The 22,826-nt window shown below is 45.5% G+C and overlaps 1 protein-coding gene across 2 annotated transcripts in view; it reads right to left on the bottom strand.

Moving 5' to 3' along the window:
- The window catches only part of GPC6 (glypican 6), a 1,126,030-nt gene that overhangs the window by 5,381 nt on the left and 1,097,823 nt on the right, over positions 1-22,826 (bottom strand). For both annotated transcript variants that reach the window (XM_021065371.2, XM_021065372.2), the window contains 2 exons: positions 18,929-19,065; positions 3,386-3,561 (listed from right to left, as the gene is read on the bottom strand). In XM_021065371.2, coding sequence (XP_020921030.1) covers positions 3,386-3,561; positions 18,929-19,065 — 313 coding nt within the window. The remainder of the gene's footprint in view (positions 1-3,385; positions 3,562-18,928; positions 19,066-22,826) is intronic.

Here is a 22,826-nt window from a genome sequence, read left to right as displayed (position 1 = left end):
CACGTCCGACTGCTTGGTTCCATCATGTTTCTCAAACTCTGTGTCTCAGACCCGGGTCCCAGTTCAGTCTCCATATACGTGCAAAGACTTATCCCCATTTACAGCTCTATTATTTGATTGCTTGCTTGCTTGTTCCCTCATGAGAATGTATACTTGTTGAGGGCAGAAACTTTGTGTATACTGTTCATTTCTCTATTCTTATTGACTTGAATGGTCCCTAGCATACAGCGGGTGCACAATAAATACTTATTGAATAATTGCATGTGCCTCTAGGCAGTTTCTTCAACTTCCTTCAGTTTCTCCAACTCAATAGATACTGACAACAACATTTACCTTGTTGTGGATACATGAAGAATTCCTGACACAATGTGTGATGGCACCAAACCCAGTGTGTGCAATGATGTCTAATGGAAAACATACGGTTCCTATGGCAAAAATGATCCAGATATTAACCTGCTGTCTTTTATTTAAGTAAATGAGGAGAAGCCAGTTAGTTTCACTAGGATCTGTGTCCTCACCTGTGAAAATGAGAATAATTGTTATCTCTTGGCAGAATTGTTATGGGTTCTCAGATGATGTTGCTGGGAGGGCTCAGGAAACGGTAAACCTGGTAATGGCATTTGCTATTTCCTTCACGTGCTCAGTGAGTCCATTCGGTGGCCCTAAACACTTCCCTACTGGCCTGAAATAGTGCTGAGCGCCGTTAAGACTGGGGCCATCTTGGCTGCTCGAGGCTGCTTAAGCTGAGCCAAGGTAATGTAGGGACTTTTCCAATGGCCCTCGGAGAAGCAAGGCTCAACTCACCTCAGCTCTTTCTTGTTTCAAATGGGACATCTAAACACCACAGGAGATCACTTGAATACACTATACCAGGTTCTTAACATTTTCTCTAATTTATCTTTAGTGGCCTTTACAAGGGGGAAAATGCCCGTTAATTAAATTCAGAGATATCACAATGGCTAAGGGAATTATTCTAAACACGGGTATTATGAACAAGAAGTAATATAACCTTTACAAAGATATTATGATGAGGATTTAGAATATTAAACATGTGGTAAGCAAATAATGGCAGGAGATTCTAGCTGAGGAAAAGAAGGACCCCGCCGCTTTCGGAAGAGGAATCACAAATGCAGGTATCTAAGGGGCAATTTTTACAAAATGTCAAAAGCAATAAGGGTGATGATGGCTATAAGATGTGATAGTGGTTGATATGACAGACACTCTCTTCCAGGAGAAGGCCAAGTCCAGTGCTGGGGTTAGAGCAAAGTGATGCTCTTGAGTGTGGCTGATTTTCATTTTCTTTTCAGGGGAAATCCAGCAAGATCTCTCCTCGAGGACATGCCATGAGCTTTGCAGACCGACAGGTGTGCAACCTCTTTAGGCCAGAGAGGAGAGCGAACCAAGGCCAACATCAACTCATTCCCATGTACTTTGAATTATTTATTCCTATGGTCATTCTCTAGATAATAAAGCATTTTATTAGATGGAGAAGACAGAACAGGTACATTAAGCAGAGGGATGCGAAGGCATGAACGGAGGAGAAGCAGCAAAGGCTAAAACCTTGTGTAGTTTTCTCTTCTGAAGAGGGAAGGGGAGGTTTAGTAAAGAGGAAGAGAAATAATGGGAGGACTGAGGAATTTCACAGCAAGCCCATCAGGTTGGCACTTATCCTGCACTTAGAAAGCTAATTTTGGGGTTATTTAAAATGGAATTAAGCACTAAAAATTTTCTGCAGGGGCCAGCTTGGTAGGATGATGGTTGAGACTCAGATGACTCCATATCTTCCGTCTGTAACTTGTTTTTTTCTGTCTCATTAATCCAAGCACGCAAGCATCATCTTTTGCTTCAGTGACCAAATTACAGAATCACTGGCAATTCCACATCTTATGTTCAAGAATTCTTTTACTAAGAACTTTCTCTATAAGGATATATATTGGGAAAAAAACCCCAAAAACAAACAAACAAACAAACAAAAAAACGTGGCCTTTATAGTTACACATCTAGAAAACCACTTAGCCAAATGCCAAATACACTCAGTTTCATTCAGTGTGCATTTAACAGTCATTCGCATCTCTTCTATAACTTTGGGATCTTTAATAAAAGAGTCATGTGTAATACTGCATCAGCGTTTTGCTATTTCTTTTGGTATTTCAGATACAAATGATGGGTCATGTATGTGCGTGACGGGAGAGAATGAACACAATTGACTTGATGGCACACTATATTATCTTAGCTCCTTTACACACGGCATCAAATGAACCTCTCAACAATCCTTACTCAGGAATGCCTCCTATGCAGTAGAAGAGGAACTTGAGACTCCAGAAAGAATTTGTTCATAAGTGATAAAACTGGAATTCCGGCCAGCCTGGTCTGAGTGAGCAAGAGAAAATTCTTCTCTTGATGGTTAGGAGGAGATTGGGGGCAGAGACATAATGCCATTGGGGAAAGGAGAAAGGAAAAGCATTCCTTTGCTGCCTCATCATTAATAGATCAACCAGCAGATGAAACTCAGGTTTAGCTTTGGTATAGCTGAATGTCCGCCACTGAAACTATTCCTTAAGGAGTCCCCACTGTGGGTTGAGTGGTGTATGTTGCAGCTGCAGCTCAGGTTTGATCCCTGGCCTGGGAACTTCCATATGCCATAGGTACAGCCAAAAAAGAAAAAAAGAAAAAGAATAAAGAAACTATTCCTTAAGAGCAATTATGGAGTTCCTGCTGTGGCGCAGTGTGTTAAGAATCTGACTGCAGCAGCTTGGGTCGCTGCAGAGACGCAGGTTCGATCCCTGGCCCAGCACAGTGGGTTAAAGGAACCATACAGCTGAAGCTGCACCATAGGTTGCAGCTGGGGGCTTGGATTCAGTCTTTGGCCTGGGAACTTCCATATGCTGTGGGTGTAGCCATTAAAAAAAAAAAAAAAAAAAAAAAAAAGCAATTATGATTTTAGCAGTATCCTACGTTTTACGGATCAGAGCTCTCTGCACCAGTGGCTGCAAAAGCTTTGCAGATGGGGTGAGAATGACAAAGTACGCATTGCTCTGGAAGAAGGATGATGGCATCATCTTCTATAACCGTCTTCCTTCTGGAGGTTATGGGTGCTGCTAAGGGCTTGCTTTCTTTCTTTCTTTTTTTTTTTTTTTTGTCTTTTTTTGCTATTTCTTGGGCCACTCCTGCGGCCTATGGAGGTTCCCAGGCTAGGGGTCCAATCGGAGCTGTAGCCATTGGCCTACGCCAGAGCCACAGCAATGCGGGATCCGAGCCGCGTCTGCAACCTACACCACATCTCACGGCAACGCCGGATTGTTAACCCACTGAGCAACCTCATGGTTCCTAGTCGGATTTGTTAACCACTGAACCATGACGGGAACTCCGCTAAGGGCTTTCTTACTTGTGTCCTGGAAGTTGACGTCATTGCCGTTGTAGGCATTCTTCAGCTTGTTGGTCATCACGCGGAGAGCCATGATCTGCTGCCTGATGAACGTGTCGGGCCGCGTGATGTCCACGTCCACCTCGGGGTTGTTGATCTGGTTGGTCAGCCCATCATTCATGATCTCAGGCAAGTATCTGCAGGGCGGGGGAGGGAGAAGACAGATGAGGGTGAGACGGGAGGGACCTCGAAACCAGATTCTGTTCTGAACAGTGAGCCCAAACATTGGCAAAAACTGGGCTCGGTTCCTGGAAAAAAGGCCAAACAGTGAAAACAAGGCATATACTTTCCCAGAGAAAGATGTGGCTAAAATGGCATCTGAGTAGTTTCTAAATGGCACCGAATTCTTAGGTGGCCTTGCCTACCAATGACTGCTCGGCTGGAGGAATTACAGAAATGATTATTTATTTATTTATTTTTTTGTCTTTTTGCCTTTTCTTGGGCCGCTCCCGCAGCATATGGAGGTTCCCAGGCTAGGGGTCTAATCAGAGCTGTAGCCGCCGGCCTGCGCCAGAGCCACAGCAACGCAGGATCCAAGCCGCGTCTGCAACCTACACCACAGCTCATGGCAACGCCGGATCGTTAACCCACTGAGCAAGGTCAGGGATCGAACCCGAAACCTCATGGTTCCTAGTTGGATTTGTTAACCACTGCGCCACGACGGGAACTCCCAGAAATGATTATTTAGAATTAACTACACTTTTTCCCTCCTGCCCAAGCATTAGATACTTATATCAGGGACGCGACAGCTTCCTCAGTGATTCTGCAAATTTTGCTTGTGAGACAGGGAGCTTGTAAATTGCATATCCTCTTAGAGCGTTCCCTCGTATGAGGATGCCCTTTCTCAACTGAGGAGGTCCTACCTCAGGTTTTAATCAAACTTCTGGGTACCAAAAAACCCATCTTTGGGAAGTTGGAGGAGCAATCAGTGATCATTGGAATATTTAAATGTTCATTAAGGGTTTTTATTTAGTAATAGAATCTTGGGGTCTAACTCATTATTGAGTAAAAGAGAAGAGCCAGATCGAAAGGTTCTTTAATTCTCTTGCTTGCACTGAAATGTCAAATGTAGGGAACTATTTCTCTCACTTGTGCTACAGTGTCAAATATTTAGTCTTTCCAACATCAACTGCCTGAGCTGCCCACGTGTATCCATACCAGTGGAGACTAGAGATCTTAGCCAAGTACTTGGAGCGGCTCCGACTCCTTCCTCTCATGACTTGTGGGTTTTCAGGGCCCCTACTCTTCGCGCCAGGCTCTCCCACTTGCAGCTTCTGCCATTTCCTCTGCCCTCCCTGGAGCGCAGAAGGCTACCGCAGCGTCAAAGGGACTCCCTGATTCCCTTGTCCCTGTCTTTCTATTCTAATGCATCCTGCGTGAGCTGTCTGGCCAACTTTCATGAAATTTTGCCTCCATCATGTCACTCTTTTTAAAAACTTGACGATGGTATCTGATGTCTATGGGGTGCTGACTAAATGCCAGGCACCGGGCTAAGCATTCAAAGTTCCGTCTCCCAGCAAGTCTAGGAGGTAGGTAATATTTCACCCCCGTTTTGTATAATAGAAAACTGAGGCTGAGTGAGCATAAGGAACTGTGCACAGCCACAGAGCTAATGGATCTAACTTCAGAACCCCTGGGCTCAAACACTGCACCATGCTGCCTGGTCGATCCTAAACCACAAGTCACACTTTAGGGCTCCGTAATCAGAGCTCATCCATCTCGCCTTTGCTTTCTTAGCCTGCAACACTTCCTTCAAGATACCCTCCTGGTCTTATGGAATCTTCTCCCTGGATCCATCTTATCTTTTGCCACTTAAGTCCCAAATATCTTTCAAGATCAGCTCAAGCCTCACTTCCTCTTTTAAGATGTTTTCCAGCTTCTAGGGATCAGCTCACCCTCTCAAGTTTGCAGGGCACTTCGTGCATCGCACAAAAGTCATCTTCCGAGGGAGGGAGTTGGGACTGAAATCCAGCCTGAGTGCAGCTGCAGGAGACCCTTCACCAAAAGGGGTGCCACTTTCTTTCCTTTTGTGGGAATGTTTTCATTTTAGAAAATTTTGGTACACAACCAAGTAGAGATAATAGCATAGGGAACCCTTCCATACCCATCCGGGTGCCTTTTTCTCATTCCTACAAAGGCACTCTATTTCTCTGCGTTCCGGTAAGAAACGGATGGCACACCCAAAGGAGCAATAAAGACGAGACTATTTACAAAGGTGTGAACAGGGTTAAAGGAAACCAGCCAGGATGGCGAAGAACCCTGGGGCCGGACAGCAGGAGGGACCAGAGGAACTGAAGCTGCTACCAGAAAGCACAAGAACCAAAACCCCAGGACGGGGCCAGATGACACTGCACCTGCCAAACCAAGGCGCTTCGGGGAGGGAGCCCAGGGAATGATCCCCTGACCTCTCCAGTCCCGCCTGCTGACCTCCAGCTGTTGCTTCCCATTGGCTGAACCCAACTGGATGCCTGCGGGCAAGGATACCCAGGGAAGCCTGCTGTAGAGGACCCCTTCAGCGCACAGACCAGGGCGGAGGGGTGCAGTGGATCTCCAGGGGAGTCAGAAGCCTCTCCTAGTGTTGCTTGAAAGCTGAAACCCTTCCCTTCCCTAGTTGGTCCTTTATTTACATATTCTCGTACAATATACTGCTGCTTACAATTCTCCCCCTTCCTGCAGGTTATTTTCCAAATTTCCGAAACCAAAGCCTCTATCCATCAGCCTCCGAAAGAAGAAATAGAAAAGCACAGAGAAACGTTTATATTTAGGCCATTTTTCAGGTATTGAAATCTCATGCATGATGTATTTGTGTACGAACGGGTTTACCCATTTTAAATCAGAGGTCCCCGAATAGGCTCCATGCTTTCATCTGTATCTTGAACAAAATCGACTTTATGATGTTCACCACATAATGAATAATAAAACACACAGCGTGCACTGAAAATTCTTTCTCCTAAAACTTTACAGAATTCATTACCTTAAAAAATGTCCTAATTGAAATTTAAAAAGTCATGGAACTGTATTTCTTAATTTTTGCAGGAACCGTAAGGTTTGTGTTGCCTTTTAATGTATCTGGTGTACCAATAATATTTTGTTAGGTTCTGAGATTGTCTTCCTGATATAAAGTGCTAAAATATGATATTGGATTAACTGTTACTGACATTCAATTATATTAGGTCTTGCATGGAATTAACAACAGCGAGGGCAGCCTCGGCTGGCACAGGAGGCAAGAGGGGCTGAAAGGTGCCCATCGGCTCTGGCATGGCCCCTCGACCTTCTGGACAATTATCCCTGCAGCTGTACCTATGCTGAGTCAGAGGAAGGCTTTGTTTCTCTCAGCTGCTGTGCGCACTGCACTCGCCAAGACTCGTTTATCAGAAGCTGTGACAGCTTATGTGGGGTTGCAGCCCTTGGGAATCTGAGCTCACAGGAACTATACAGACTGCCAAAGAAACCAGCTCTAACCGAGCCTGCCCATGCTCAGCTCCTTACAGCAAAAACAAGTAACAATACACCCCTGTCCTCAAGAACCTTCACTCCTTTCAGTGTATTCAAAGGGTAACTTGAGAGACAATGGGGAAACTTACATCGGAAAACACAGTTGAACAGGAAAAGGGCTGTTTTGTCACTCCAGGGGTACATCCAGAGGGTGCGGATGCCCAGAGTGCAGCCTGAGGGAGCAATGGAAGCCCAGTTGGGCACCAGGCCATTTATTTGTTGCCTCTCCTGTTTGATCTCTTTCTATGCTGCTCATCTTTTGCAAGACTGGACGCATCTTTGAGCCCATCTTATGCTTCCCCTTATTAGATTTTGCACCAGCTGTCTGGCATGACAGCATTCTCTTTTTGCATGTCACAGCTCCGGGAGGCACAGCAAGAGTCTTGCTGCAGACAGTCCAGGTTCCAAAGCTGGATGCCCATTTGCTGGGAGCAGGGAGAACCCAGAAATGAGGATAAGTTAGAGGGGTGTCTCTGTTCACCAATAGCTCATCTGTGGCGTGGAACATGAACGGCTTCCCTGACCCATGTTGGTCACCTTCTGTTTTGTAAAAGCAGCTGTAGGGACTAAATTTATAGCAGTTTTGCAGAATTATTTTCTCCCTCCCTCTCTCTCTTTCTCTCTAGCTGCTCGGGCCAGGATCAGATCCAAGTGAAAATCTCAACCTAAACTGCAGCTGCAGCAATGCCAGATCCTTAACCCACTGTGCTGGGCTGGGGATTGAACCTGCATCCCAGGGCTCCCAAGATGCTGCCGATCTCATTGCACCACTGAAGGAATGCCTTGCAGGTTTTTTTTTTTTTTTTTTTTTTTTGCACATCTGCTATGGTCTGTGTGTTTGTATTCTCCCCAAAGCGACATGCTGAAAAATCTGATACCCAAGGTGATGGTATGAGAAGGTGAGGCCTCTGGCAGGTGATTAGATCGTGAGGGCTCTGTGCTCATTAGTGGGGGTCAGAGCTCTCGTTAGAGGCCACACAGGGCGTCCTAGCCCCTTCTGTCATGTGAGGATACAAGAGAAGCCTTCACCCCAGAAGGGGTCCTGGTGGAGGAAGTTCCTTTGGTGCTTGCTATACATGACAATGCCCTGAGACACTGCTGACTCAGGGCCCTACCATTCCTAGGCTGGGGCCTGCTGAAGCAGGGAGAAACTGGAACTCTTGTGCACGGCTAGAGGGAAAGTAAAATGGTGTATTGGGATGGAAAACGGTATGGCAGTTCTTCAAAAAAATAAAAATAGGGTTTCTATTGTCCACTCTGACAATATCCATGAGGATGCAGGTTCCCTGGCCTCCCCCAGTGGGTTAAGGATATGGCTTTGCCACAAACCGTGGCATAGGTTGCAGATATGGCTTGGATCTGGTATTGCTGTGGTTGTGGTGTCGGCCAGCAGCTGCCGCTTCACTTCAACCCCTAGCCTGGGAAACTGCATATGCTGCAGGTGTAGCCATAAAAAGAAGAGGAAAAAAAAGTAAAAAAAGTAAAAACGGAATTACCAGATGATCCAGCAATTCCACTTCTGGGTGCGCAGCCAAAAGAATTGAAAGAAAGGACTTGAACAGATATTCATCCTCCTGCGTTGACAGCAGCTTATTTACAACGGCCGGAAGCAACCCACGTGTCCACTGACAGATACATGAATAAATAAGATGTGGTCTATACGTATAATAATTCAGCCTTCCAAAGGAAGGAAATTCGCAAGCATGCTAACCTAGATGAACCTTAAAGACATTGTGCTCAGTGAAATAAGCCAATCACAGAGGGACAAATGTATCATTTCACTTGCATAAAGCACCTGACATGGTCAGATTCATAGAGACAGGAAGCAGAAAGGTGGTTGCCCGGGGCTGGGGGGATGGAGGCGTGCGGAGTCAGTGTGTAATGGGTGCAGGGTTTTAGTTTAAGAAGATGTGAATGTCTGTGGATGGATGGTGGTGATGGTTGCACAATCATGTGACTGGACTTAATGGCACTGAACCGGACACTTAAAAATAGTTAAAATGGTAAATTTTATGTTATGTATGTTTTACCACAGTTTAAAAAAAATCGAAGTTTTCTGTATGATTTTTTCCTGAAGTTCTTGATATAGATGACTTTTTTCCCTCTCCATTTTTCCTGACTGACAAGGGGAATTACTCAAAACATACTGTGACTTTAGGTTTTAAGTGGATTTATAAATCCTTAAAGATTGTTGAGCTGCAGTTGCCTGTGGCATTAGATACTTCAATGACATGTGACAAGGTGACATGGTCAAAGGCACAGAGACTGATCCGGGGCACCTGAGATCTCTCTGGGACCCAGCAAGTGTCATCGTGGGCAAGTCACTTAGCTACTCTATACATATACATAAATGACTGTATATATCCCTTATATAATTATATATAATTCCTATATAATTATATATAATCTTATATATATAATCCCTTATATAATTATATATCATCCCTTATATAATTATATGTAATAATATAATTATACATAATATAGCTCATATAATTATATACAATCCCTTATGCAGTTATTTTTTTAAACAATTTTATAGCCACACCTGTGGCATATGGAAGTTACTGGGCTGGGCCAGGAATTGAACCCATGCCTCCGCAGCCACCTGAGCCACTGCAGTCAGGTTCTTAACCCGCTATGCCACAGTGGGAACTCCTATAATTATTTTTATATTTATAGGATAATACTTACCTTATTTGCTTCATAAGCTACCATATTAAGTGACGCTCTATGAAAATGCTTGATGAATATAATATGCTATGTGACTGCGATGCATTCCTATGAAAATTGGGTTGCTCACATGGCTCCCTCGAACGCCAAACCTGTTTCTTAGCAGGGGCTGGTGGCAGCAGCCTTCCCAGTTTTAAAGCCTGAATTCATGGACAGGAGAATGATTTGCCGTGGCTTTCCTCCAGCTGGAGAATGTGTGGCATGAAATGGTTTGGAACTCTTAGAGGACATGCAGCTCATTGGTGGCGCCAATGATCAGAAGCTAAATTCTCGGACTTGGCCTCTTAACTCGTTGGCAGGAGCTGCCAACACCATCCTTTCTCGGTAGAACTGGAGTCAGCAAACTCCAGGGTGCCTGGGAAAGGAGAGCCACGAGCCCGTTCTCAGGGCTGCTGAGCTGTCGACAGCAACATGCATCTTTCCTCCTATGAGTAGCCACATTTTTCATCACTTGCAGGTGGGGTCCCTTTCCCCTGGGACAGTGAGCCTCCGTGGGGTCCTCTGTCCTCAGGATCCCAGAGAAGGGATGTGGCCTTTCAGCAACGCCAGCTGGGATAGTTGCCAGTTCTCTTCCTAGACAGACGTCCCCCTTTGCCCAGGTGTTTGCCAGGCTGGGCGTGCATCAGACATTTCACAGTCGTTTCAAACACAGCTGGAGGGCTTTGGGACATACCCTGCAATCAGACTGAGACAATATTGTCCGGCCAGACCTGCCAAGTCACTGTCTCTGATTGATTTCTCATCACCACGCGCCGTTTCGTTCCTCTTCTGGCTGTGCTAATCTACCCACTCCAGTTTCTTGGCTTAGGCAAGCCACTCAGCGGCTGCTGAGTATGACTGACCAATTTTCTAGATTTTTCCATGTTTCCTATTTCTTACAATTTACTGTATTTACCTCCTGGCCCCAGGAAGGATTTCCTTGGGAGACCACAGTTATTTCTGTGAGGATCAGCGCCTTCAAAGACAGCAGGGGCTCCCAGCCAAAGCTATGTTTCCAATAGATCCAATTAATCCCTGCCCCTCAGCTGGCATCTTGATTGCCTCCTTCTGGAAAGCATCTTAAAGAAAGGACACAGTGGTGGCAAAACACTAACTTCCAAGGAGCGGAGGCAGAAAGCTGTTTTATCCATGTTATGAGAGAGAAGGAGGAATCTGGTTGTAAGGGACTCAGGAACCCTGAAGACCCTGCCATCGCGTGCCCTGCATCCTGAAAGCCACGTGCTCCTGGGACTTGCCTCAGGCCAGCTCTCCCTGTGTTCCTTCTGCCCCATCGCACCGTCTCCCGCATTCCCCTCACCTACTGAATGCCTGGGAGCTTAGAAAAAGGATCCCCAGGAAGAGAACACAATCCTCAAGGAAGACACAGATCACTCACCGTGGCCACGGTCTCAAAAGTGAGACTCTGCCTCAACCAGAGCAGAAATGGAAGAGCCTATGCGAACATCCCGAGGGCTTTATTTTTTTCCTCTGCTGCTGCCTGACGGCACTCGAACCTCTGTGTGCCAGCCATAGGAAGTTTTATTTCCTTGCTTTCCTGCCTGCCCTCCAATCCTTTTCTAGCTCCGGTGTGGTCTGCTCATTCTGGCCACCAGCTGCCCAGAACGCCCTTGTCAGGAGTGACAGATGACTCTCCTGTCCTCCTCGTGGCTCTGGGTTCATCCTGGAAGCTTTAGGAGGCTTATAGCTGTAACCTGCACTGTGACTCTGGTTTTTTTCCCCTTTGACTTTCTAGATGATTATTGATTTTCCTCCCTTACTTCCTAGCTCCCTTTCACTTTCTGTTTGCCCGAGATAAGTCAAGGTATTGCTGTGTCCTCTTTCATTTCTCTCTAAGAAGTTGCTTGGGTAAGTGAGAAATAGGCGAAGTTCTGCTTGCCAATTTACTTTCCCACTGGTCACTGAAGATGCACGCTGGGCTACTTTTCTTGAGTGGCAGACGCTGGCCTGAATTCTTTCTTAGATGTTCTGATAAAGTAGACTGTGCCTCTGGGTCTACCTGCTCTCGACAGAATGTCTGCATTCCACAAAGACCTATGCGTGGAAGCCCTGAGCCTCCATGTGATAGGTTTGGGAGGTGGGGTCTTGGGGAGGTAACTAGGTATAGAAGAGCTGGTAAAGGTGAAGCCTCTGTAATGGGATTCTTCTAAGAAGAAGAGATCAGAGCCCCCATCTCTCTGCCATGTGAGGGCATGCTAAGAAGAGGGTTCTCATTAGAACCCAAGCCCCTGGCACCCTGGCTTTGAACGTCAAGCCCCTGGGCTACGAGAAATAAATTTCTGTTGGCCAAGAAACACATGAAAAGATGTTCAATGTCACTCATTCTTAGAGAGATGCAAATCAAAACCACTCTGAGGTACCACCTTACACCAGCCAGAATGGCCATCATCCAAAAGGCTACAAACAATAAGTGCTGCAGAGGGTGTGGAGAAAAAGGAACCCTAGTACACTGTTGGTGGGATTGTAAATGGGTGCACCCACTGTGGAAAGCAGTATGGAGATGCCTCAGAAAACTAAACATAGAACTCCCATTTGATCCAGCAATCCCACTCCTGGGCATCTATCCAGAGAAAACCACGACTCGCAAAGACACATGTACTCCGATGTTCACTGCAGCTCTATTTACAATAGCCAAGACATGGAAACAACCTAAATGTCCATCCACAGAGGAGTGGATCCAGAAGATGTGGTACATATACACAATGGAATATTACTCGGCCATCAAAAAGAACGAAATACCAGCATTTTTAGCAACATGGATGGACCTAGAAACTATCCTGCTAAGTGAAGTCAGCCATACAATGAGACACCAACATCCAGTGATTTCACTGACATGTGGAATCTGAAAAAAGGACAGACAGAACTTCTTTGCAGAACAGATGCTGACTCATAGACATTGAAAAACTTATGGTCTCCGGAGGAGATAGTTTGGGGGGTGGGGTGATGTGCTTGGGCTGTGGGATAGAAATCCTGTGAGATCAGATTGTTATGATCATTATACAACTACCGATGTGATAAATTCATTTGAGCAATAAAAAAAAAATGAAAGAAAGAGAAATAAATTTCTGTCTTAGTCTCCCAGTCTTAAGCATTTGGTTATGGCAACCTGAGCTAATATAATAACTGAATCCGGTACTGACTAGGGATTCAAAGTATCCATCCTTGGTCCTCAAGGGCATCTCAGTTGAGAACCAAGTTTGTGCTGATAGTATACTGTATCCTGAAGGCTGCGCTGCATTTCAGACTTAAAATTCCCTCCCTCTTTTTACAGCCCGGCCTGCAGCATGTAGAGGTTCAAGGGCTAGGCATCAAATTGGAGCTGCAGCTGCTGGACTATACCACAGCCACAGCAGCACTGGATCCTTAAGCCTCCACAGGCATCCTCATGGAGACTATGCTAGGTCTTTAACCTATTAAGCCACAACAAGAACTCCTAAAATTCCCTCTTAATGCACTTTTTTTTTTTTTTTTTTTTTTTTTTTTTTTTTTTTTTTTTAAGGGCCCCAGGTACGGCATATGGACGTTCCCAGGCTAGGGGTCAAATGGGAGCTGCAGCTGCCGGCCTACACCACAGCCACAGCAATCCAGGATCTAAGCCACGTCTGCGGGCTACACGACAGCTCACAGCAAAGCGGGATCCTTAATCCACCGAGTGGGGCCAGGGGCTGAACCCGCATCCTCATGGATAGTAGTCGGGTTCATTTCCACTGAGCCACAGTGGAAATTCCTTGATGCGCTTCTGAAGCTTAGGCAATTTGTTGCTGAGATGACTTCAACCTGGCCTGGGCTCTGGCTGTCTCCAGTGGATGATGGTACAATGAACCACGTGACCTCCACAACCCTGTTGCTGTTGTTGTTTCTAATATAAGAAATACCCAGAGTTCCCGTCGTGGCGCAGTGGTTAACAAATCCGACTAGGAACCATGAGGTTGCGGGTTCGGTCCCTGCCCTTGCTCAGTGGGTTGACGATCTGGTGTTGCTGTGAGCTGTGGTGTAGGTTGCAGACGCGGCTCGGATCCTGTGTTGCTGTGGCTCTGGTGTAGACCAGCGGCTACAGCTCCGATTCAACCCCTAGCCTGGGAACCTCCATATGCCTCGAAAGTGGCCCGAGAAATGGCAAAAAGACAAAAAAAAAAAAAAAAAAAAAAAAAAAAAGAAATACCCCATTAAAGGAAACATCAAGGGCATCCTTGAAAACAGAAAGAAAACAGCAAATTGTAACATCCTCCCTGAGGCGTGTGTTCGAACTGAAAAAGGGAATATCTTACATATTAATAGGAACTTAAAGTAGGGCTGCCAGATAAAATACAGGGCTGTCAGTGAAATTTGAATTTCAGATAAACAATAAATCTTTTCTTTCTTTCTTTCTTTTTTTTTTTTTTAAAGTGTAAGTGCATTCCTCTTGGTGTCTGCTGTTTTTATGTGCTAAAATCTGGCAGCTCTGCCTTAGAGCCTTGCTACTCAAAGCATGGTCCCTGGACTGGCAACATCTGCAGCTCCTGGAAGCTTGTTAGAAATGCAGACTCCCAGTCCCATCCCAGACTTACTGAATCAGAATCTGCATTTTTCACAAGATCCTCCAGATTTCTGCCTGCACATTAATGTTTGAGAACTGCTTTTGAGTTTACAACCTATTCTCAAAGACCTTATTGCATTGGTATTTACTTATTTACTTTTTAGAGCCACACCTGCGTTATATGGAAGTTCCCAGGCTAGGGGTCAAATGCCACAGCCACAGCAACATCAGATCAGAGCCACATCTGCGACCTACGCTGCAGTTGGCGGCAGTGCTGGATCCTTAACCCACCAAGCGAGGCCAGGGATTGAACCTGCATCCTCATGGATATTAGCCACAACAAGAACTCCTGTATTGGTCTTTAAATTGTCCCAATAGGTTGGCAAAGGAAGGGGAAGCAGGGAAGAGCCTCTCTTGACCACCTGGTCTTGTCAGAACGGATATTTAAATGCTAACAGGGTCGTTGGTGCATCTGTGATTTCCTCCTGCAAAGAGCAAAACCTCTTCCTTCAACCCCATCTCTTGTTTCCAACCTACTCAGCTACTGAAGCAGACTGAGATGTGACAGAGATGGGTAAAGGTGGCAGCAGGGCACGAGGATGGGCTCATATTCTAGGGGAGCCACTGCTCCCATACCCTCGACCATCATCTCAACACAGCTGCTTTCACTCTGTGGTTGCCATAGCAGCCACATCTGTGTGTATCCTGTTCTATTTCAAGTCATCCTTAATTTCAACAGGTGCTCTTCATTTAGGAACAGCTCTTTGGGAAAATAGTATATACTGGAGTAAAGGGATATATCCACAGTAGGAGTCCTTCTGATTTCAGGAATGTTAACATGGGAAAGAGGCATGCTTCTGAACCAAGGGAGAATGGTAGAGGAGTATGGGGTAGCACTCAGAAAACAATCAGGAAAAAATGAGTGATGGCAGACAAGCCTGATCAGATACTTAGATGGGATACAAGGGCTGCAGGAGTGGATGTGAACTAAAGAATGTGGTTGAAGGAGTTAGATGGAGAAAATACAAAGAGAGGAAGAAATGTCCGAGTTATCAGCCGCCTCATCCCACAGGCTTGAGTTTAAACTCTCCAGATGGTGATAAGATCTATCAGTGCTAATCAGCATCACTTGATAGATTTTTTTTTTTTAAAGAATAGAAGTTCTGGTTCTTTATTTCACACAGATGACAAGAATAACTTTCTCTCTTTCTTTCCCTTTCCTTCCTCCCTTCCTTTCTTTCTTCCTTTCTTTCTTTCCTTCCTTCCTTCTTTCTCTCTACCTTCTTTCGTTCTTTCTTTTTCTTTTCTTTTCTTTCTTTCTTTCTTTCTTTCTTTCTTTCTTTCTTTCCTTCCTTCCTTCCTTCCCTCTTTCTTTTTTCTCTCTACCCCCTTCCTTCCTTCCTTTCTTTGCTTGCTAGCATTCCTAAACATTTAGGAAGGCCTATCATCTGAAAATCCATACTTTAAAAATAGGGAAAAAAATAGCTTGTCTGCATTACAAATTGATTTTTCAACTTCAAAAATAGTTCAGTGGAATTTTTAAAAATGAAAACTTCTCTTGTATGTTCCTAGAGCAATTAATATTTGGATAAGAAAACTCCAATTAAATTTCATTCCATGTGGAGTTCCCATCGTGGCGCAGCGGAAATGAATCCAACCAGGAACCACGAGGTTGAGGGTTAGATCCCTGGCCTCGCTCAGTGGATTAAGGATCTGGCGTTGCCATGAGCTGTGATGTAGGTCGCAGAAGCGGCTCGGATCTGGCATTGCTGTGGCTCTGGCGTAGGCCAGCAGCTACAGCCCTGATTAGATCCCTAGCCTGGGAACCTCCATATGCCACGGGTGCGGCCCTGAAAAGACAAAAGACCAAAAAAAAATTAATTCAGGAGTTCCCGTCGTGGCGCAGTGGTTAACGAATCCGACTAGGAACCATGAGGTTGCGGGTTCGATCCCTGCCCTTGCTCAGTGGGTTAAGGATCTGGCGTTGCTGTGAGCTGTGGGTAGGTTGCAGACGCGGCTCAGATCCTGTGTTGCTGTGGCTCTGGTGTAGGCTGGCGGCCACAGCTCCGATTTGACCCCTAGCCTGGGAACCTCCATATGCCACAGGAGCGGCCCAAGAAATAGCAAAAAGACAAAAAAAAAAATAATAATAATAATTCAATGTATTTATTGGTTATCTGCTTACAATACTATTAAATATAACATTATAGTAGTAAGAGTCCATTCCAGTGGAAGAATTACAAAGAAAGGAACTAACCTCCCCACCCCACGAAACTGTAACTTTGCAAGGGCAATGTAATTTGTGTCACAAATATTTGACAACTTTCTCTTTTTAATAATACACAGGGTTCAATTCTGGAATATTCCTGCAAATGATTTCATTGCATTAATTTGATGATTTCTCTCATCTGTATAAAATCCTCCAATGACTTCCCATGGGCCTCAGCATAAAATTCAAATCTAGTCCCTGAGTACTGATCCAAATGTATCTCCACCTATGTGGTCTTTTCTTTTTTTCTTTGTCTTTTTGCCTTTTCTAGGGCCACTCCCAAGCAGCATATGGAGTTCCCAGGCTAGGGGTCGAATCAGAGCTGTACCCACCAGTCTACACCTGAGCCACAGCAACGTGGGATCCGAGCCGCGTCTTCGACCTACACCACAGCTCACAGCAACGCCAGATCCTTAACCCATTGAGAAAGGTCAGGGATCGAACCCGAAACCTCATGGTTCCTAGTCGGATTCGTTAACCACTGCACCACCACAGGAACTCCTATGTGGTCCTTTCTTAGCCTATAGTCCAATGGGAGGGTACCCGAGGATCCAAAATCCACCATCCTGTCTCCAGCCGCTGTGCCTTTTCACGAGTTGACAGACACCATTGCCATGACACAGCACTGAATTCCCAGGGCCTTGCCTGGTGCCTGGGCTGAGGGGGTGCTTGACAGTACCGCCGATGGACTCAATGCAGGAATGCAGAGCCTCTCAATCTTTTCTAGAGCCAAGGATCTGTTTCATTTGTTCTCCTAACCTGGGGAGGGCAGTACGTAGCTGTCATTTGTTTTGGAGGCCAGGTAAGGCAGTGAAAGGCATTCTGCGCCAGGGTTTGAGAGATTTCATTTTTCACCCTTTCAGGTGGACAACCTGCGACTACTGGTTTATCCTGTCCAAGTTTCGACTGCATAGTGAGGAACGTAGCTGCAACATTCCAGGTTCCTCTCGCTCTCACTTCAATGGTCTTTATCTTTTCCATTTGTTTTCCTGATGGAGTATAGCCCCACCCTAGCCCTCCCCCAAACCTTTCTTTAAATTTCCTTTGCTAAGAAATTGCATGTGCACTAATACCCAGGGCCCTGTGTAACTATCCATGGGAATGTAGTTCAAAACACAGCCTCTGTGTTGGCCAAAGCTAAAGGGTAAACACAGGTGGGCAACAGAGCAGCTCGGAACATCAGCCACTTTATTCATTAGGCCATCTGGTCATCCTTGACATTGTCTTTTTGTACAGTCATTAGGCAAAGACTCATTAGAGGCTGTTAATTCGTAGCTGAATTTGCTGGCCCAAGGTCTCCTTCCTAAAGGCTGGACACTGATAAATTACTAAACATTTTTGAGGGGCATTTTGTCGATACCATGAATGTCTTTTTGTACCCTCACCATCTAAGGTTCGGGCACGGATATTTGTGGGTAACTTGAAATAACGACACTTCTTTCTACAGCGGTCTTGTTTTCACCTTGCTAAGTTCTTGCTAGCATGGCAAATAATATTACCAAGAGCTGCTAAGCACACGCACGTCAGTGGTGGAAGAAATGATACCAATGAGTGCCCCGCCTGCACTGCTGCCTTCTGAACTTAATATCCACAGATCTTCTTGTTCCCTTTTCATTACATCTACTTCGTATGCTTGAAACTGCCCAGTAAGATGCCAGAGCAAACCCACCTCTTAGCTTCTCCACCTGCTGGTTGATCCCCAAAGATTCCTTGAGTCCAATTTGCCAGCGGATCTGCCCACCTGCATCCCCCAGGTGGAGTGCTAGAGCAGAGTCCTCTCCAGGTGTCTTCCCTGCCCTCCAACTCCCAGACAGTTCCTGCGTCCAACTACTGCACCCTAGGAAAACTCAGGCCAAGCCCATTTCTGGGCTGAATCAAGAAGTTCAGAAATTCCACACTGGTAGCACTGGGCAGCAGAGCAGCAAAATGAGAACACAGCCATCTCTCATTCGGAGATTCCAATGGGACTTTCCAAAGCACAGGATCCATAAGAAGGCTTCTCTGGGTGTCTATTAGTTTCTTTCCCCCTTACCCTTTCAATGAGATTTCCATATTTTTTTTTCCTCCAAGGGTGGAAAAAAAAATTACAGTTGAATTGTCACTTCCTGATTAACTTGTGATGGAAAAAACCAGTAAGCTGTGCAAATTTAACTGTGGATAAAAATAGCTCCGCTACCTTAAAGTCATTAAGTGAACATAAAAAGCTCTTTGTGATCTCAGGATATCCGTAACCCGGCATCTGTCACCGTCCCTCCGTCCTCATCCAGAGGCGAGACATTCAGAACAAGGATTCCATGCTTAATGGCACCTTGAGAGTAAGTGCTCCCAGGTGCCCATCAAACCCGTCACTCTGAACAGCTGCCTGTTAAGTGACGACTTGTCCCTCCACCCTCCGCTGCCTTTTGCATAAACAGGTCTGCAGAGTGGTGCCAGGAGAGCCTCCCCGGGCTGGGTGTGCAATGCCCCATCCATCAGAATGGCCAGTCGCCCTCACCTGGCTTTGCTGTGCCCGTTCCAACATTCCTCTTCGTTGGACGTGCCCGCCGTCACGCTCTCGTCCTTGCAGATGGTGTAGGGCAGTGCCGACCAGACCTTTTTAGAGAGCTTCAGTTTCTCTTTAATGTCTGTGACCTGACCAAGAAAGCAAGGAGAGAGAGTGAACATTTTCCACGGGCGTCATCCACTTCTACCCAAGGACGCAGTGCAGGTGCGGGGTAGAGAGTCTGAGCTGGACTTTAACAGAGATACCACATTGCAGGATTTATTGCCTGGGAAAGCCTCACTTCCTCCTTCCTCCATCTCCCTCTAGCTCCTGGCAGAGTTCTCAAGTAACTGGCTCTTGGTTTTCCATCTTTCCTCTTCTCCCCTCCTTTGAATTAAGGAGCATCTCAACGGGCGCTGGGTCCCTCTCCAGCTGGGAGAAATAGGTGTTCCCTATTGCAAATGCCCTAAATATAGTCGCTAGGATTCATGTGCTTGGATGTCAGATTAGTGACTCTAAAACACCACATGAAGAGATACAACACTTTCCCCACGTGGCTACTTGTTTCTTTTGAGGAATGAATCTTGTCGCTAATTCAGCAGGTGGTAACCTCTGCTCTTGACCAACTGACAGGCCCACCCAGCACACTCTTGGATGATCAGCAGCAGTCCAGACCCACTTAAAAATCTCTAGCAGCTGAAGCAAAGGAATCATTCCAAATAGAGTTAAATGGAAAAGCCACAGCCTGATAGATGGATAGCCGGGAGGAGCAGAGTACCAGCATCTTTGTGTTTGCAAGCTCAGCACTGACTTTTCTCTCTCTCTCTCTTTTTTTTTTTTTTTTTTTTTTTTTTTTTGTAGACAGGGTAGGGAGATTCAGTATCATTTTGGCTCCCTAATTAGAATCTAGGTTAATGCAGTTGCAACCCTGATTTCCTATTCTGTATTCTGTTCCCCTAACATTCATATGCTGAAGCCCTAATCCTTAGTATCTCAAAAATATGGCCTTATTTGGAGATACAGAGGTAAGGAAATTACCTTACAGAGGGTAATACAGAGGGTGGCCCTAATCTGATATGTCTGGTGTTCTTATAAAAAGGGGAAATTTGGACACAGAGCTATGCATAGAGGTAAGACAATGGGAAGGGACAGAAGAAGAAGACATGCATCTACAAGCCAGGGAGAAACCCTGGAAAAAATCCTTTCCTCACAGCAACAAGTCTTGCCTCAGAAGCAACTGATCCTGCCAGTACCTTGATTTTGGACTTCTAGCCTCCAGAACTATAAGACAATACATAACTTGGTCTAAGCCACCCAGTCCGTGCTCGTTAACAACAGTCCTAGCAAACCGATACAGCATCCTTCAAGGAAGGACCACTGATGCTTGTGATTGGCAGATTTTGGAAAGTTTCTGTTTACCGTGGATGGAGTATAGAAAAAATTCCAAAGATCTTTTGTCAGGCTTAAGAGTAAACACAAAGAAATAGAACATCTCTGACATTTCATGTTGTCCCTAAAAATATTTCTCAGAAGTTCCAGAATCGTATAGTTTTTGGCCCTTGCTCGTCAGTAGTTCTGATGATGACAAGAGACCTCAGTCCTGGGAAATGTCTGCTCATGATGAAGTACCAACGATGACCAGAATGCTGAATCCAAGAACCTGGTACATAGCCTTGAGTAGTGTGATGTTCTTTTTGTTTCAGAGCATAAAAGGAATCCACGGGTAATGACATGCCAAGGAGTAGCTTACACTCAGCAAATGTTCAGGGTAGCTTGAAAACTGTACTTTCTGATTTCCCTCTTTTGTGCTGGCTTTGCTCCTCAGGCTGCCCCCTGGTTCTCCTTCCAGCCAATCTGACTGGCTAAGGGGGTTGCCATAATGCCTGTCCTTTTCTGCTCACCCCTCCCAGCACAGATGTGTGTGCATACTGTTACTGTTTTTTAAGTTTTTTGTTTAAAAGATACGTGGCAACGTCTATCCCACCATAGATGGATGGACATTCTCTGTTTAACCATTATTTAAAAACCGTCATCCACCCCCCTCTCCCCCAAAACACAAACCGATAAATGCTGAGAGCATGAGAGAAGAATCGCCATTCTGCAGCCATCTCATGGTATTAATTGATCTCAGTCAGCATCGTCAATAGATGGTGTTGTGGACTGAACTGGTCTCCCTAAAAGATGCTGAAGTCCTACCCATCAGTACCTGTGAATGTGACCTTAGTTGGAAATAGAGTCTTTGCAGATGAGCAAGTTAAAAATGGGGTCCTGAGGGTGGCCTCTCCACTATGATCTTGTCCTTATAAAAAGAGAAAATCTGGACACAGAGACAGACAGACAGACACACACACACAGAACAGCATGCCACGATGAAGGCAGGGATGAATCTACAAGCCAATGAACACCAGAGCTAACCAGCAAGCCACTGGAAGCCAATGGGACAGTTTCTCCCTCACAGCCTCAGAGGGAAACAGCTCTGCTGACTCTTGGATCTCAGGTTCCAGCCTCCAGACTCTGAGAACTTAAGCTGCTGTTGTTGGAAGCCACCCACTTGGTGGTTGTGCAGTCCTAGCGATCAGGTAGAAGCGCAAAAAATACTGGGTAAAAGTTTGATGGGGCACAAGACAGCAACACCATTCCAAAGCATCCCCCACAGATGCCTTACTATTATGAAAGGAAAACTGGTCATTTTACAGCAGAAACTTGGCAGCTCCCGTCTTAACAAATTCCTATCGGGTACCTCCTGATGTGATGGGACAAGAAGCCTACACCACCTACGTAGCTAAAATTCATACCCTGAATCCAATCACAAGGACACATCAGACAAACCCCAACTGAGGAAACTTCTGCAAAACGACTGGCCTGACTTCCTCAAAAATGTCAGCAATAGGGAGTTCCCGTCGTGGCGCAGTGGTTAACGAATCCGACTAGGAACCATGAGGTTGCGGGTTCGGTCCCTGCCCTTGCTCAGTGGGTTAAGGATCTGGCATTGCCGTGAGCTGTGGTGTAGGTTGCAGACGCGGCTCGGATCCCGCGTTGCTGTGGCTCTGGCGTAGGCCAGTGGCTACAGCTCCGATTGGACCCCTAGCCTGGGAACCTCCATAGGCCGCGGGAGCAGCCCAAGAAATAGCAAAGAAGACAAAACAAACAAACAAACAAAAAAAAATGTCAGCAATAAGACACAAAGAAAAGCCGAAGAGTTCTTCTAGATTAAGGAGAATAAGAGACATGGCGTCCGAACGCAGTGGATGGTTCTGGATTCGACACTAGATTGGAAAAATAATTGCCCCAAAGGACATTATTGACATAGTTGGCAGAAATCTATATTAGATAATTATATTGTCTCAGTGTTGAATTTCCCAAATACGAACTCATATTGTGGGAATACAGGAGACTGTCGTGTTCTCAGATGCATACTGGAGTATTTACAATTAAAGAGTTATGATTTCCACAACTTATTCTAGAATAGTTCGGGAATAATAATAATAATAATAATAATAATAACAACAACAACAACAAATGCCTAGAGACGTATGGAGTAAGAGAGAGTGAGAAAATAAATGTGATAAATTTTAAATAATTGGTGAGTCTAGATGAAGGTAGGAAATTTTTCAAAAAATGCAATTTTCAGTAAATTTGAATTTCTTTTTTTTCTCTTTTTAGGGCCACACCTGTGGCATGTAGAGGTTCCCAGGCTAGGGGTCGAATCGGAGGCTACAGCTGCCAGCCTACGCCACAGCCACAGCAACATAGAATCTGAGCCGCACCTGCAACCTACACCACAGCTCATGGCAACACTGGATCCTTAACCCACTGAGTGAGGCCAGGGATCGAACCTGCCACCTCATGGTTACTGGTTGAATTTTTTTTCCGCTGTGCCACAACAGGAACTTCTGAAAACATCAAAAAT

The sequence above is a fragment of the Sus scrofa genome, chromosome 11, assembly GCF_054392235.1.
Source record: "Sus scrofa isolate SSC_HxYL_T2T_F1_AM1 chromosome 11, Sscrofa_HxYL_maternal_Yorkshire_Landrace_v2.0, whole genome shotgun sequence".
In the NCBI taxonomy this organism is placed as follows: domain Eukaryota; kingdom Metazoa; phylum Chordata; class Mammalia; order Artiodactyla; family Suidae; genus Sus; species Sus scrofa.
The sequence above is the reverse complement of the archived record's forward strand: the minus strand, read 5'-3'. Positions and strand labels throughout refer to the sequence as shown.